Source organism: Vipera ursinii (assembly GCF_947247035.1).
Source record: "Vipera ursinii genome assembly, chromosome: 3".
In the NCBI taxonomy this organism is placed as follows: Eukaryota; Metazoa; Chordata; class Lepidosauria; order Squamata; family Viperidae; genus Vipera; species Vipera ursinii.
In genome coordinates this window covers 52169879-52184330 of record NC_139516.1, presented here as the reverse complement: position 1 = coordinate 52184330, position 14452 = coordinate 52169879, and the positions used below count along the sequence as shown (strand labels likewise).

Below are 14452 nucleotides of genomic sequence, written 5' to 3'. Positions count from 1 at the left end.
TGAAGCTCTTGTTTATTCCTTGGGCTGGGTGCTGTTTGAATAGCCCTTAGTTTTTCTGTGGTGGGGTGGATGCCCTGGCCGTCTATTTTGTACCCTAGGAATTCAGTGGATGTGACTCCAATAGAGCACTTTTCTCGCTTAAGTTTGAGGCCGGCTTCTCTGAGCCGGCTCAGCACAGCTGACAGCCTGTCAGCTAAGTTTGCTTCATTTTCTCCGGCGATGAGAACATCGTCGAAATAGGGGCAGACCCCGGGTATTCCCTTCAGGGTCTTCTCCATGATACCCTGAAATATACCTGGGGCCGCCGATATGCCGAATTGGAGTCTCTTTACTTTAAAGGCACCGCGGTGGGTGACAATTGTCTGGGCTTCCGCGGTGTCCTCAGTGACAGGCAGTTGTAAATACGCCTGCGTGAGATCGAGTTTGGCGAAAATGGCGCCAGAACGGATGGAAGCAAATACGTCCCTTACCGCTGGCACCGGGTAAGCGTGGGGGCTGAGGGCTAGGTTGACTGTCGCTTTATAGTCTGCGCAGACTCTCACTTCTCCATTAGGTTTAATTGGGGTGACAATAGGGGTCTCCCAGGTCCCCCCCTCCGTTGGTTCAAGCACCCCGAGGCCTATGAGGCGATCAAGTTCGTTTTCTATTTTTTCTTTTAGGGCAAAGGGTACTCTCCTAGCTCTTATCTTAATTGGTTGGATTGCTGGGTTTAACTGTAAGGAGATGGGGGGTCCAGTGTATTTTCCTAAAGTGCCATCGAAGACGTCTGCATATTTGTTGCAAACGGCTTCTAGGCTGGGTGATTGAATTGTGTTTACCCCCGTTATGGCGATCCCTAGCGGCCCGAACCAGTTTAACCCTATCAAGTTGGTGCGGTTCCCTGGCGTAACTAAAACCTCTAAGGGACCCTTGAACCCCTTGTACTGCACTATGACCTTAGCCCTCCCTTCCAGAGGAATGGGGGTTTTCTGGAAGTCAGCTAGGTGTACTTGGGTTTGCCTCAGGGGAATTTGTCCCTTGCCTTGCCGACAGATCTCCTGATACGTTTTTAATGAAATTAAGGAGACTGCTGACCCTGAATCCACCTCCATGTGGCAGGGTACCCCCTGAATTTTTACCCAGACCTTAACCTTTGCGCTTAGGCTGTTTACCCTGTCAATTGTCTCTACCAGGGGCCCTGGCGGTTTTTCTCTGCTGGCCTGGGTAGCTGGCCTACCTGGGGAGTTTGCCTCCAGATCATGGACGTTGTCACGGCCCTTGCTGCGGCACACCGGCTTGATGTGGCCGGTCTTTCCGCAATTGTGGCATTTAGCGTTTCTGAATCGGCAGCTTCCCCGGGCATGGTTGCCCCCGCAGCTGGCACAGGCGGCCCGTTGCTCGTAACGTGGCGGCGGCGGAGGGGGGTTCCTGGACCTACGGCGGTCTGAAGTGTCGCCTCTCCTTGGTTGCCTGCGTTCCATTCTGCGCTGCAGGGCTTCTCCGTCAGTGAAATCCACCGACTCTTCGCTGTCGCTGAAGGTTGCGCTCTCTTGGAAGACGGTCGCTGGGCTCTCTGGGGTCGAGGTTGTCGGCTTCTTCTTGTGGCTGTGCTCGTAGGCCATTATTTCTCTGGTCAGCTCTGCCAGGCTCATGTCGGTTTTGGATGTTAGCTTCTTCTGCAGCTTCTCGTCCCTCAGACCGATCACCACCTGGTCTCTGATGCGGTCCTCCAGGTCGGGGAAACAGCAGTTCCGTGCGGCGTGTCTGACCCCGGCGATGAACTCGTTGGCGGGCTCGTCCGGCCGCTGTTTCTTTTGGGCGAATTGGACCCGCCAGTACAGTTCTGAGCGAGCCGGCATATAGTACTTGTTCAGCTGGTCCACCAGGTCCGCGTAGGAGACTTCTGTGATGGGCACCGGGCTGAACAGGCCAACGGCTGCATCATACACTGGAGGTCCGCTGATGTACAGAAGAGCGGCGGCCTTTGCTCTGTCGTCAGTGATTTTACTGACGAGGAGGAATCCCTCGACCTGGCCTAAGTGTGATTGCCATCTCTCGGGATGGCGGGTATCAAATTCCCTCACACGCCCGAAGTTTGCCATGTCGTCCGGTCCTGGGTTGCTCCTTTGGAAGTTAAAACTTCCCGTGACAGCTCTTGCCGGGAACTCTCTTCCTCGGCCGTGACTTCAGCTCCGGAGCGATCCCACCTTCGTCGCCAGTGAAGTAGCCTAAGGACCACTCGGGACGACAGGCTAGTTAACAACAGGGTTTATTTAGTACAAGGCAAACATAGAATAACTTGTCCGGCTTTTATAGCCGGCAGCTGGCAGCGAGGGCCAATCAGGAGTGTTCATTTTGGCGCCGCGTCAAACCGGGACCAATCCGCGTCGTCTTCTGTTGACAGCTCCGGCTTCCGCATGGTTTGGTGTTTTGACAGCCGCGAGCTGTCAGTGGTTGCGCCTGCGCTGTGCGGGGAACTTTGACAGCTCAGGCTTCCGCCTGGTCCGGTGTTTGACAGCCGCGAGCTGTCAGTGGTGGCGCCTGCGCTGTGCGGGGAACTTTGACAGCTGTCAAAGTTCCCGCGTGTTTTTTCTGTCAGGCGGCTTTCCTAGTTTTTACAATCTGTTAATGAAGTATTATTACTGTTTACATATACAACACACTAAGACTGTTTGATCTTTGCTTATTTGATTAAAGTATCTTTTGGAGGTGTATTGGGTCTCAAGAAATAGTTATTTCTGAATTCCTAAACTACTGATATCATTGGAAATGTTTTCAAAGTTGCTAAACCTATAGTTAATTTATTTATAAGTGAAAGGATGTATTAAGATAGATGTGGGGTAATTTGTAGATAATTTAGAGTAATGAGTTGGAATATTCTGTCTTAAGAAATCAATGGGCTAATATTTTATTAATTGTTAAATTCGTACGCAATGATTTGTTAATAAAACAGCAGAATATTTCCTATGTCTAGTACAGGGCCCAAAGGATATCTAGCAAGGGTTAGGTCACCTACATTTGGGTCTATTTTACACTGACATTATGTAAGTTTAATGTCAGCATAAAATAGGCCTAAATATAGGTGTCTTAATTTTCTTCTGACCTGTTTCCCTTACATCATTCAGATGTTGAAACATAACCCTATGCTAATGGTATTAGTATGACACTGGGGGGAAAAATGAAGATAAAAATGTTGAATGCAATGTATTATATTCACAAAATTTGGAACCCGCTGAAAAGTGAAAACTTTGCCTTTAATGTGCTTAGAATTATTGCTGCCCTTGCAGCTCAGAATAAAGAGAGCGCCCCCCTTGGATCTCATTGCACATGTTGTTGTTGTTGTTGTTTTCAGAGCACCCCCTGATAAGGCAAAGCACTTGCATACTGTATTCTTCACAGAATCTCACCAATTACGGGATACAGCCAAATTAATATTCCCTTCACATGCTCAGTCTCTAGAAAATCAAGAAATATGTCACTCACAGATCAAAGCGCAAATTCTGCTTCTCTTCGAAAAAGTAATCAAGGATGAACTTCCGCACAAAGTCGGGGTTCAAGGTGTTGTCAATGACTTCAGTCCTGCCAAACTGAAAAGGGAAAGGGAACACAATGAGCGTGACAAGTCTAGTAGCAATATAACAACTAGCAAGATGATTTGAAAAAAACACACAACAACAACAGTATTTTATCACACTCCAAACTGATCCTGGGATGCAGGCCAGGCTGGATACATTTAAATAAGAGGTAACATTAAATATCTTTGTTTTATGCTTCTTACACGCTTCATCAATTGCCGCCTTCTAGGCTTAAGAGCAGGAAATAATTCTTTCATCTCTTAGTCCCCAGAGTGAGTAATTTTCAGATGTGCTGACTTCAACTTCTAGCATGCTGAGAAATAGCCACACTGGCTGGGGAGAGGCTTCTTTCAGAGATCTGATAACTTACAGACAGTTCAGAAATTGGGCTGAGTGCCACAGTTTGCCTGCTCCTGCTTCAGGATAAAGATTTTAGTCTTGGCAGTAAAATAAAACAACATCAACAGAAGAGAAGAAAGAGGGAACATGGAAGATTCGTTAACTTTCCCTTTCTCCTTATCAAAAATCTTTTCCTTTAAAGGCATGGCTCTTTTGCACTTTACATTTGATCGTCAAGATTTAGTTATTAAAGCTGGATGTACTCGCACTGCTGTTTCTAGTTATGCAGCACTGCAGATAATAAATATGAATGCAGAAACAGGTAGAATATGCATCAATCAGCTCAGAGAAGAATGCAACACAAGAAAGCAAAACAAGAAACAGTATTTAATTGACTGAGGTTCAGCCAAATTACTGTTTTTATAATATTTCAATTATCAAAATCTGTGCCACCTCCAGCATGTCAGAATGTCTCAGCTTGGCAGCCAAAGTTGTTTGATTTGTTTCCAGAAAGCTAGAACTCTGCCAAGCCAGCAGGCACATTTGGAAGAAATGCTCCACATTTAGGTGCAAGCTAGAGACACTACAGCAAGTGACGCACACAGAAAGCAGCACACAGTTACATAGGCACAGCTGGGGGGATAGGGCAAAATATAACGGTGAAATCACCCAAGGGGAGGAGGAAAAAAATCACTTGCGAAGACAGAAGCTTGTTGCATCAAGAACTGCTAATTTCCTCCTTGCATCACAACAACTGGTAGTCGCCTTGAGACAAAGCTAGCCTAGTGAGAATATCTGAAGGCTATATGACTAAGTCCTCCAAGTGCTTCAATTAGTCAGATATTAATTAGAACCATCATTCCTCAGGGGTTCACACAACAAAGGGATGAATTTCCAGAACCTCCACCTCTGGACGTAGCGGAATTTCATCAAATGGCAGCAGAGATTTTCAAGGCCAAGAGAGAATAGAGCATATCCAGCTAGCTAAGATGAGGGGATCTGAAATTGCATTCCCATAAAAGGGGAATTCTAGGTGTCTTTAAAAGGCAAAGAAAAGTTAAGTAAAAATACAGAAACAGGATTTTTGTTTGTCTTTACATACTTCATGCTGAATTGCCAGCTATCCTCTTGCTTTCTGTGATGAAATGTGATGCCAGAAGCAAAGAGGAAAAAAGAAAAAGTTTGATTAGGCTTTTGATGAGTATTTGTCACAGAGGAGTCTCAGGATTTTGCATCCTCAAGCCAGCCTTCCAAAGGGAAAAAGTCCACAAATGGGAGCAAGAAAATGGGGACACCAACTTTAAATTGGTGTTATCTAAAAAGCAATAAAAGAAAGTATTGTTGATGAAATAAAGAGAATGTACTCTAGAAAACTGAGCAAAGAGCAGATAGTAATCATTCAAAAACATTCAGAGCAGAACTTAAGCTATAACTATGTGAGTGAAACAGTCAAGGACAGCCTCTAATTCTGCTATTAAGCTCAATGTGTCCATCAGGCTACAGTCACCTGAATATTTTTAAGGATGACGCAAATGGTTATACAGAAAGGAAGAGAATATTCACTCACGGATGAAGGCAAATATACATGTCCTAGGATAATGTTGCAGGATCCAATTTGGATGATCAAGACCAGAGCTTTAGTCTTCTGACTTTTCGGACTTGTGCGGGAGCCCATTCTCAGGGAATTTCTCCGTCACAGGAATGTGAGAGGGACACATTCTGGTGTGACAGAAGTTCCCTGAGGTTGGGCTCCAGCACAAATCTGAAATCTCAGAAGACTAAACCTCTGGTCCCAGTGATCCAAATTGGATCCCACAGAATGTTCACTGTTAAAGAACACAAGATAAAACCTAATATGGCTAGCACTGCTTAGATGCAGTACTTTTATAAATGATGTTGGTGAAGAATGAGAAGACTTGGGTTCAAGTCACCTTTAGCTGTGGTTACTGAGTGATGTTGGGTTGATATCTTTTAGCCCAGTCTTTCAGTTTTGATGTAGTGGGGGGAAACTGGAAGTAGGTCTTGTTATACTGAGTTCTTTAAGGAAAGGTAGGATATAAAATATAGCAAAAAATAAATTGAATAAAGAATTTATGCCCCCTCTGGATGCCAGTAGTTCTGATAATGCCAGAATTGGGGGTTGCCATTTAAGATAACTTGCAGCTGGAGTGCAAACAGTGTTTCCAAGAACTTTGCCCTACCCACATGATATGCAATACTGTGAAATAAGAGGCAGATAAATAGTGCAAAATTAACTGCTGGCAAAGCATTTTGGTCCTTAGTCCATCATATTCCAGCACAGGCTAGAATCCTCTTTAGCTTACTTGTATAATTTATGCTGGCAGATGCCCCAATAATAGGAGTACAGCCGCACTTATCTTTTATGACCATTTGAAGAGCAAAGGAGAGGAAGTAAAATAAATGGGAATAAGAGCAAGTTATAAATTTGTGTTAAGAAGATATACCAGGCATGCTATTTACACATGTGGTCTGGATTATTTATCATGTGCCGTAGAAAATGTCATCCTGTCAGTTTCCTTCAAAAAAAACCAACAACGCCTGCATGTTTTAGAATGAACTTTCCAACTATGCCCAGACACAGTTTACAAGACAAGGCTTATCAGAGCTGAAAATATAACATGATGCCAACATGATCACCAAGAAATTTTCTGATTCCCCTTCCCCTGATTTGTGCATTTTAAAAAAAAAACATTTGTTAATATTTTTGTAGTTTATATTAAGACTTCTGTTTAACTTCACCTTGAAGAGCGCATATAGGCCCCAAATTTGTTCTGTTGCTTTTTTTTTTTAGAAAATAAATATTAGACATGGCTGCTGTTCAAATCTGTATCCACCTGCCCACAAAAAGGATGAAGGTAAAGCAGAGATACAAGTTTGTAAGATGGCGAACTAGAAGGAATGGCAGGTAGAATTCTGGTGCCATTTTGGAATTGGGCAAACCTTGCCCTGCAGGGCTTCCAAAAACTCCAAATGTGTTGAAAATCCCAGTTTTCAAAAATGCCAAATGTGCCCACTAGCCTCAACTTGCCCTAGAGAATCAAGAGCTACAAGTTAGGAGTTGGGTAGTGCAAGAAAGTTGCTTTAGAATGATATTCCTTAAGCCGGCGTTTGTCAAACTTTTAACTTTTAAGATGTGATTTCAACTTCTGGAATTCCCCAACCAGCCATTTTAAAGTTGCCATGTTTGAGAAACGCTGCCAAAACAGCAGCCTACCAGATTTTTAAAGACTGTAACTTCTTGAATTAGGGTTATGTTAGCTCGGGAATACCTGAATAAGCATTTTATTGGGAAAGGTGGGTCAAAAACAACTTTCTTACATTATTACAAATTTAACCCTAACCCTAATAAGGTTGAAAGAGAGGTTGATATTCCAATATGAGACAGCTAAATAATAGGGACAGGGCCTTTGTTCCAAGTTTTGGAACAATTTTCCCAGCCAGGTATATTTACTAGGATTCTTCTTCTTTTTTAAAGTTCTTGTGTAATTCAGGCAATTTAAGCCTTCATGTTTTAAAAAGTATAAATTTAATGTGATTGTTATGAGCTTTGATTTTTAATGTATTTTTTTATATTTTCTAATGCAGTTTTTATTAAAAGATTTTACATATATAATAAGTACTTTCAAATAAAGATGTAGTAAATGTGAAAGGGAAAAAGAAAAGAAAGGTAAAAAGAGAGGGTGTTAAATATGCTGTAATAAAAAAGTTAAAAACTGATACCTATATTTATTTATTTATTTTAATTCCATTTATATCCCGCCCTTCTCCGAAGACTCAGGGCGGCTTACTGTGGACATGTGGACATATATGACACGTGGCTCCAATAGATCCCAGGAACAACATCAGAGCTCTCTGCCTTTCTCTCCTTCCCCTTCACCATTTTGTTTAGCAAAGAATCCACATTGATTTATTCAAAATATTTACACTTTGTTGACTAAAGAAGTAGCTAAACACAATATATAATTAAAACTAATTTCCATACAGTTGGTGTGCTTGCCATACAGAGATGCTGAACTTCATTGCAGTAACTGAGTCACTTTCGGTATGCATCTGTTAGCAGGAAAACACAGAGCTTAAAATAATAATAATATGGGATGATTTTAGCAAATCCCCCAAAGGATCATGTTGCTATGGACTGAGCATCTGTTCTTTTTGGGAAGGCAGAGGCACCGTGTGTTGGCTTGAGGCTAATTTCTGCAGTTTTAAGCTCGATGCTAGAGGGCATCCTACTTGGGATAGATGATTGGATCTAAGCTTGAACTGCAACATGATTCACTACCCAGTTACAATTTCTGTGACTGCAGTGAAAATAAAAACACCCTTGAGTCAAGTTTGATTCCTGATGTCTTCACAGGTCTAACCACGTATTTTTCTTAGCAACCATGGTTTTCTATTGCCAATGCTTTTTTCACAGAGTTGGGGTTTGCAGGAGAAGGGTACCTCCCCAATTTTGCCTACAGATCAATTTTGCTTATGGTTCTCAGGTGGTCTCCTTTCTGAGTCCTAAATAGGTGTGACCCTCTTTAGTTCCTGAGCAGAGACTAGGCCGGCCAAGTGCTGCTATCTGCATAGAAAAGTAAAGTAAATTGATTCCACTTGGAGGGTTAATATTTGAAGCTTCTTACTTCTTCTTCAAAAAAGGTTAAACCTGTCAGTTTGGCATTCAGTTTCCACCAAGCATCCTATTCTATTAAGATGAGTAGAGATGAATTGAGATTATCTGTGACTTCTATAAATGCCACTGACAGAACCTTGGAATTGCCCTCAGAGTGAACTTTTTCAGATCTACAAGCTGCCACGTATCTAGCTTACTCATAATGTATAAGCCAGCCTTGCCCAACATGAAACCTCCGGATGATTAGAACCAAAAGTCTCTGCTGCAGGACAAGAAGCAACAGATGGAAACTAATCAAGGAGAGAAGCAACCTAGAACTAAGGAGAAACTTCCTGACAGTTAGAACAATTAACCAGTGGAACAACCTGCCTCCAGAAGCTGTGAATGCTCCAACACTGGAAGTTTTTAAGAAGAGACTGGACAGCCATTTGTCTGAAATGGTATAGGGTTTCCTGCCTGAGCAGGGGGTTGGAATAGATGACCTCCAAGGTCCCTTCCAACTTTATTATTGTTGTTGTTGTTGTTGTTGTTGTTGTTGTTGTTGTTATTATTATTATTATTATTATTATTATTATTATTATTATTATTATTATGTCAATGGAATTCAAGAATTGTGGGAACTGCAAGGCTAATCAGATCTAGGAAGACTTTGACAAATTGTTACCCTACTCACATTGAAGAACCAAGCTTTAAATGAAACTTTTAGGAAGTAAGTGATAAAACATGATCCCTTAAACACAATTCTCCCCCTCTCTCCCTCAACCAACGTATTTTCCAGAAGCTTTCCAGGGAAGGAAAGGCTTAAGTTTCCCCCATCACAATTGCTATGACAGTCCCTCCTACCCACCAACTGCTATTTGCAATTTAAAAATATCTACCTTCAACAGAGACACATTGAATATCACATTTAGTTCAACTCTTATTAAGAGGTAACAAATGATCAGCTGAGTTCAGTCCATATGAGGGAAGGACTCTTCCCCCTCTCTAACTTTATATGAAAAACAAGTACAAATACCTTCACTCTTCTAACAATGGGGATATTTATGTTTAGCCATGTGGTTAGGCTCAGAGCAAAACTCACTACCAACAATCATGCCTAATATCTAAGGTCGCTTTTTATTCCTTCTATATCACATGCCCCCAATCCCAAGTATTGCCTTTGATTTGAGGCATTCCCCCATTCTTGTACTAAAATATTATCTTCATAACTCCAGTCTCATAGACATTCATACCACCATCACCACCACTATCTCTCTTCTCTATTTCACACACTAACACACAATACCCAACCTGTGTAGCTCAGTATGACTCTCCTGTTTACTAAGCAGCTTCCAAAAGGAGATCTCAAATGTCCAGGGAAATATGGAAAGAGGTTCTCTCTAACCTTTGTTTCATCTAGTCCAAATCATACCTTTAGTTTGGAAACAAAGGCCAATGAGAGATTTCCTTCCTCCCAGATATTCCAGATATCAAACTGGTATAATATCTCAGGCATCCCCAGTCACCTTAAACTTCAATTGGCTTCTTTCTATGATTCGGAACAGTGTTTCTCAAACTTAGCCCATTTTGTAGGGGAATTCTGTGAGCTGAAATCCACGCATCATAAAGTTGATAAGGCTGAGAAACACTGACCTATAGTAGGAGCACTTCTGAACTACTGCAGTGACAAGCAAATTGTTCTGAATGTCTGCTTATAACTGGGGGCTGTAATTAAGCCAGGGGCATTTGTTCAGGTATTGAACAAGTTCAGTTTCCTAGTTCATTCTCCATGTCTTGCCATGGTAGTTACTGCCTTTTCAATTTTTTTTCTAGGCTTTTTAAATCCTCTGTTGGGAAGTGAGTTGCTGGGGACTGACAAAGAATAGCAATATACACAGATTAGCTATATGGGAGTTGGGAGGGGGGAAAATAAGGACAAAATAACCCTCAAATGTTATTTTCAAATATGAACCAATACTTTAGGGAACTATGTCTGTGATGAGTTATAATATTAATAATCATTTCATTTTAGTAATCTATGTCCACAGCAGAGAAATGCAAAAAACCATAAAACATCCAGACGAGCAGCAGATGAATTGTTCAGTGTTGTGTGGGGGGAAGGCTGCATTTAATAATTAAAGCTAATTCTATACCAATGGAACTTTGTATTTCAACAGAAGTATTAAATGGACTGAATTCTCAACTTAGGAAGATGACGGCAATTCAGCTTCGCAGTATTCTATATGAATCAAAGGGAATAAATTTGGTTGTAAGAGAAATAACAAGAGAAGCTGATCTGCCTGAAAGATGTCTGTCTTTCAGCTAATGTTTCCCATGTACATGTTGGAGAATCAAGAGATTTTTTTTCCCCTGGACCATGTCATTTCAGAGAACAAGTCGCAAGCTTGAACGTTTCATTTCTAATTTCATCTCATCCACCATATGAAAAAAATGGATAGGTTGGAGGGAAAAGTTAATCCCTCTCCGTCTCTCTCACATGCAATTTTATATTTGAATAGGGGACCCTACTCTTACAGTTTTCCAGTGGGACAATCCAGGAGAAGTTTCAGGACTGGAAAGGGATGTGTCAACAGGGTGAAAGGTAAAGGAAAAGAGCAAAGGGGGAAGGGGCGAGAGGGGAAAAGAGGAAAGGCAAAGGAATGTATCTATGAAAATACGTTTCAAGTCACGATTTTATGAGTGCGGAACCAAATAACATATATCTCAGGGAATCCAAAACATATTCAGATACAGGGCAGTGCACACTGACTTTTTATCTATGACTAATATGGGGAAAAATACAGCACTTGATTCTGGTTGTCCAAAACACAGCAATGAAAGAACAAACACAGAGCATCTGGACCAGGGGTAGGCAACCTCGGCTCTTTTATGACTCATGGACTTCAACTCCCAGAATTCCTGAGCCAGCTATGCTGGCTCAGGAATTCTGGGAGTTGAAGTCCATGAGTCATAAAAGAGCCGAGGTTGCCTACCCCTGATCTGGACAAAGACAGCACCTTGGCTCTAGGAAAGAGAATAGATCCCAGAAGGCAGTTTCCACTGGGAAATCGCCCACTTTAATATTCCAGAGGAAATGCAGCAAAGTGATCTTCAGCTCAGAGTTCATCAGCTCAACTGCTCAATCAGCAGTGTTGAAGAGATGCCCTGATTTCAGCTACAGAAATTTTGTATCTTTGTTATCTATCGTATATTTCTATTACAATAGGAGGATGGGGGAGGCCTTGCTGAACTCACCCAAATTCACACGTGCAGTGAGATCTGAACCAGGGACCTCTTGGTTAAGCACCTTGTACTTTTGCTCTCCGTCACTACTTTAACTCTTAGTAGAAACGGTATCCAGTGATATGGTCCAATAATTACACAGATTGTGACACCAATTTTGAGAGACAATTGTCAGTTGGGGGAAAATGCTGGATGACTAACACACTGCCAACAGCCAGAAAGATTCTTTGGGGAATTGGGAATTTGATAATGATAAGGAAAGACACACATGCTCATTCTTTGATTACAACTGTTCGCTCCAAATTCGCTAAAGAAGCCTTCGCTAACCATATGCACTTCGTATGTGTTATACTAGCTCCAATCACCCCTAGCCAATAATGACTAAGGATGGTGACAGCTATCGTCAAAAATATCTAGATTACTTCAAGTCTGGAAAAGCCATAGCAACTGATCTAAAACAATCACAATAAGGCACATCCAACAGTGATGTATCTGTTCCACTTTTGAAGTTTAGCTTGGTAAAATGAGAGAATCTCAAGATAAAAATTTTTATTTATTTTTTTATTTTAATTCCATTTATATCCCGCCATTCTCCGAAGACTCAGGGCGGCTTACAAGCTTAGCAGTAGCCTTCATTCTATGTATATGCCTGCTTATTAGGGCTTTCACACACACCCCAAGCGGCATTATTACAAAGTCAGCTTAATTGCCCCCAACAATCTGGGTCCTCATTTTACCTACCTCGGAAGGATGGAAGACTGAGTCAACCTTGAGCCTGGTGGGATGCGAACCTGCACTAATTGCAGGCAGCTGGTGTTACTTAAGGAGGCATTAGCCCACTGCTCCACCAAGGCTCTTTTTAAAAATGGGTCACATAGCCCCTATAATGCTTATTGTCCTGATGCAAAAGTAACAGAAGTGTGAACCTTGCCCTTAAAAGTACTCCTTAAAGAATGGCAAATTCTTTTGAAATGGGTAAATGACAGAGTAGAGATGAGTCCACATTCTAAGAAGCAAGCTTTTTCCCAAAATGAGGGACTCCAGATGCATTGCCTTTACTGGCTGAGAATTCTGGGATCCAAAATCTTTAGAAAGCAACATTACAAAGCCTGACCAGATCGGTTGCTTTGCCAAATGTGATGTAGTTGCTAAGCCAGCCTTAAGTGCTTATAGAAAAATCTTGGGGCCCTTTCCTTCTGCAGAAATAATGGAATTGCTCCTGAGAAACAAATAACAAAACCTCTGTGGTGCTGTTTCCAAATAGTTTATTTCATCGAACAGAGAGGTTCTCTCCTTACTGAAAGTCTTTATAGAAAGCACTCACGGGAGTGCAACAGCCACGTATCTGAGCGAAAGAGAGATAGGCTTCAACATGATTGGACTGGGATGGTGGGGTGGGAGAGCACCATCTGCTCTTTTTCATATTGTGGCATCATCAACATATTCCCTTCTTGCTATTCTACAAAAAGTAACTACATTGGCAATCAGCAAAATTATTGAGGCCTCTCCCATTCCTTTGTAAAATGGAGTAGGAAATTCATTTCTTATAACAGCCATTACATAGAACTGCATGCTTCCAGGAATGCATGATTCATAAACCTGTGTTAAATAAAACATACTCATCAGGAAAAGCGTATTGTATGAATCTAAAAACAGGTTAATTTACTAATCAAATAAGTCTATGCGAAGGCAGCTTTTAAGTGCAGAACAGGCATTCAGTGTGGAGAGATGTCACTTCCCTCCCTGTACCTTAAATGGAGAAGCAATATTTTATTTATTTATTCTATTACTTTTTACCCCATCTTGCTCACAGAGCTTGAAGTTTAGCCACTTCAGGATATCAATTTCATAACAAAGTGCAACACAATAATGATTCACTAAAGCAAGCTAAGTCCCTAGATAAAAGTAAAAGCAGTAGAAAATTAGTTAGGCTCATTCCCCAATGCAATATGGCAGGCATATCCCTTCCTAAACTTCTTGCTAAGCTGCCCTGAAGCTTCCTGCAAGGGCACCAAGTCACTTGGGTAGCTCAGCTATTCATGAGCTGGGGGAGAGGAAAGACCTCAGGGAACAGATATCCATGGATATCCTCTCATCAGGAAAATTGTCATCCACAAGTTCCACAGTCCTCAGGGTTCTGCAAACTGCTAAATTACTCAACACTACACAATCATGTGTAAGTGCCGTCTCTTGCGACGATCGCTTTGATAAGTGCCAAGAACAATTTACAGATCCAAAACTAAAATATCTACAAGTTTCTTCTCCATGATTTTGGGGGTGTAGGGGGGAAGGGGGCAGAAAAACCTGTGAAGAAAATAAGGAGGCTTGTAAACATAAAGGATAATTATTTGGACCCTTCAGTGCAATTTGCATTTAAGGACAAGTGGGGGGGGAGCAAGTACCTTTATCATCCAGGTCTTTCCCACTCATAATGTTACATCGTGGAGCCAAAGAAATAAGGCCTAGGATTCCCCCCAGCACCCACACAGCAGCAGTTGTGTGTGAAAATATGTAAAAGTAGGAAAAGAAGAGTAGGAGGTTTTATTTTTAAAAGCAACAAGTTTGCGTTTCAGGGAGACGACAGGAGTGGAAACCTGCCCACCCATCTGTGGCTTCTATCCCTTCTGTTTCTCATTCCAGGTTACTTTTTCTCCCCTTTGGCATTTCAATCTCAGACATGACCTAGCAGAAAGTAAAGTGA

The 14452-nt window shown here is 41.9% G+C and overlaps 1 protein-coding gene across 2 annotated transcripts in view; it reads right to left on the bottom strand.

Moving 5' to 3' along the window:
- CPNE5 (copine 5) overlaps nt 1–14452 on the bottom strand; it is a gene marked incomplete at its 5' end in the record, with an annotated part of 151243 nt that overhangs the window by 98227 nt on the left and 38564 nt on the right. For both annotated transcript variants that reach the window (XM_083357802.1, XM_083357803.1), the window contains one exon: nt 3463–3566. In XM_083357802.1, the coding sequence (XP_083213928.1) occupies nt 3463–3566 (104 nt within the window). The remainder of the gene's footprint in view (nt 1–3462; nt 3567–14452) is intronic.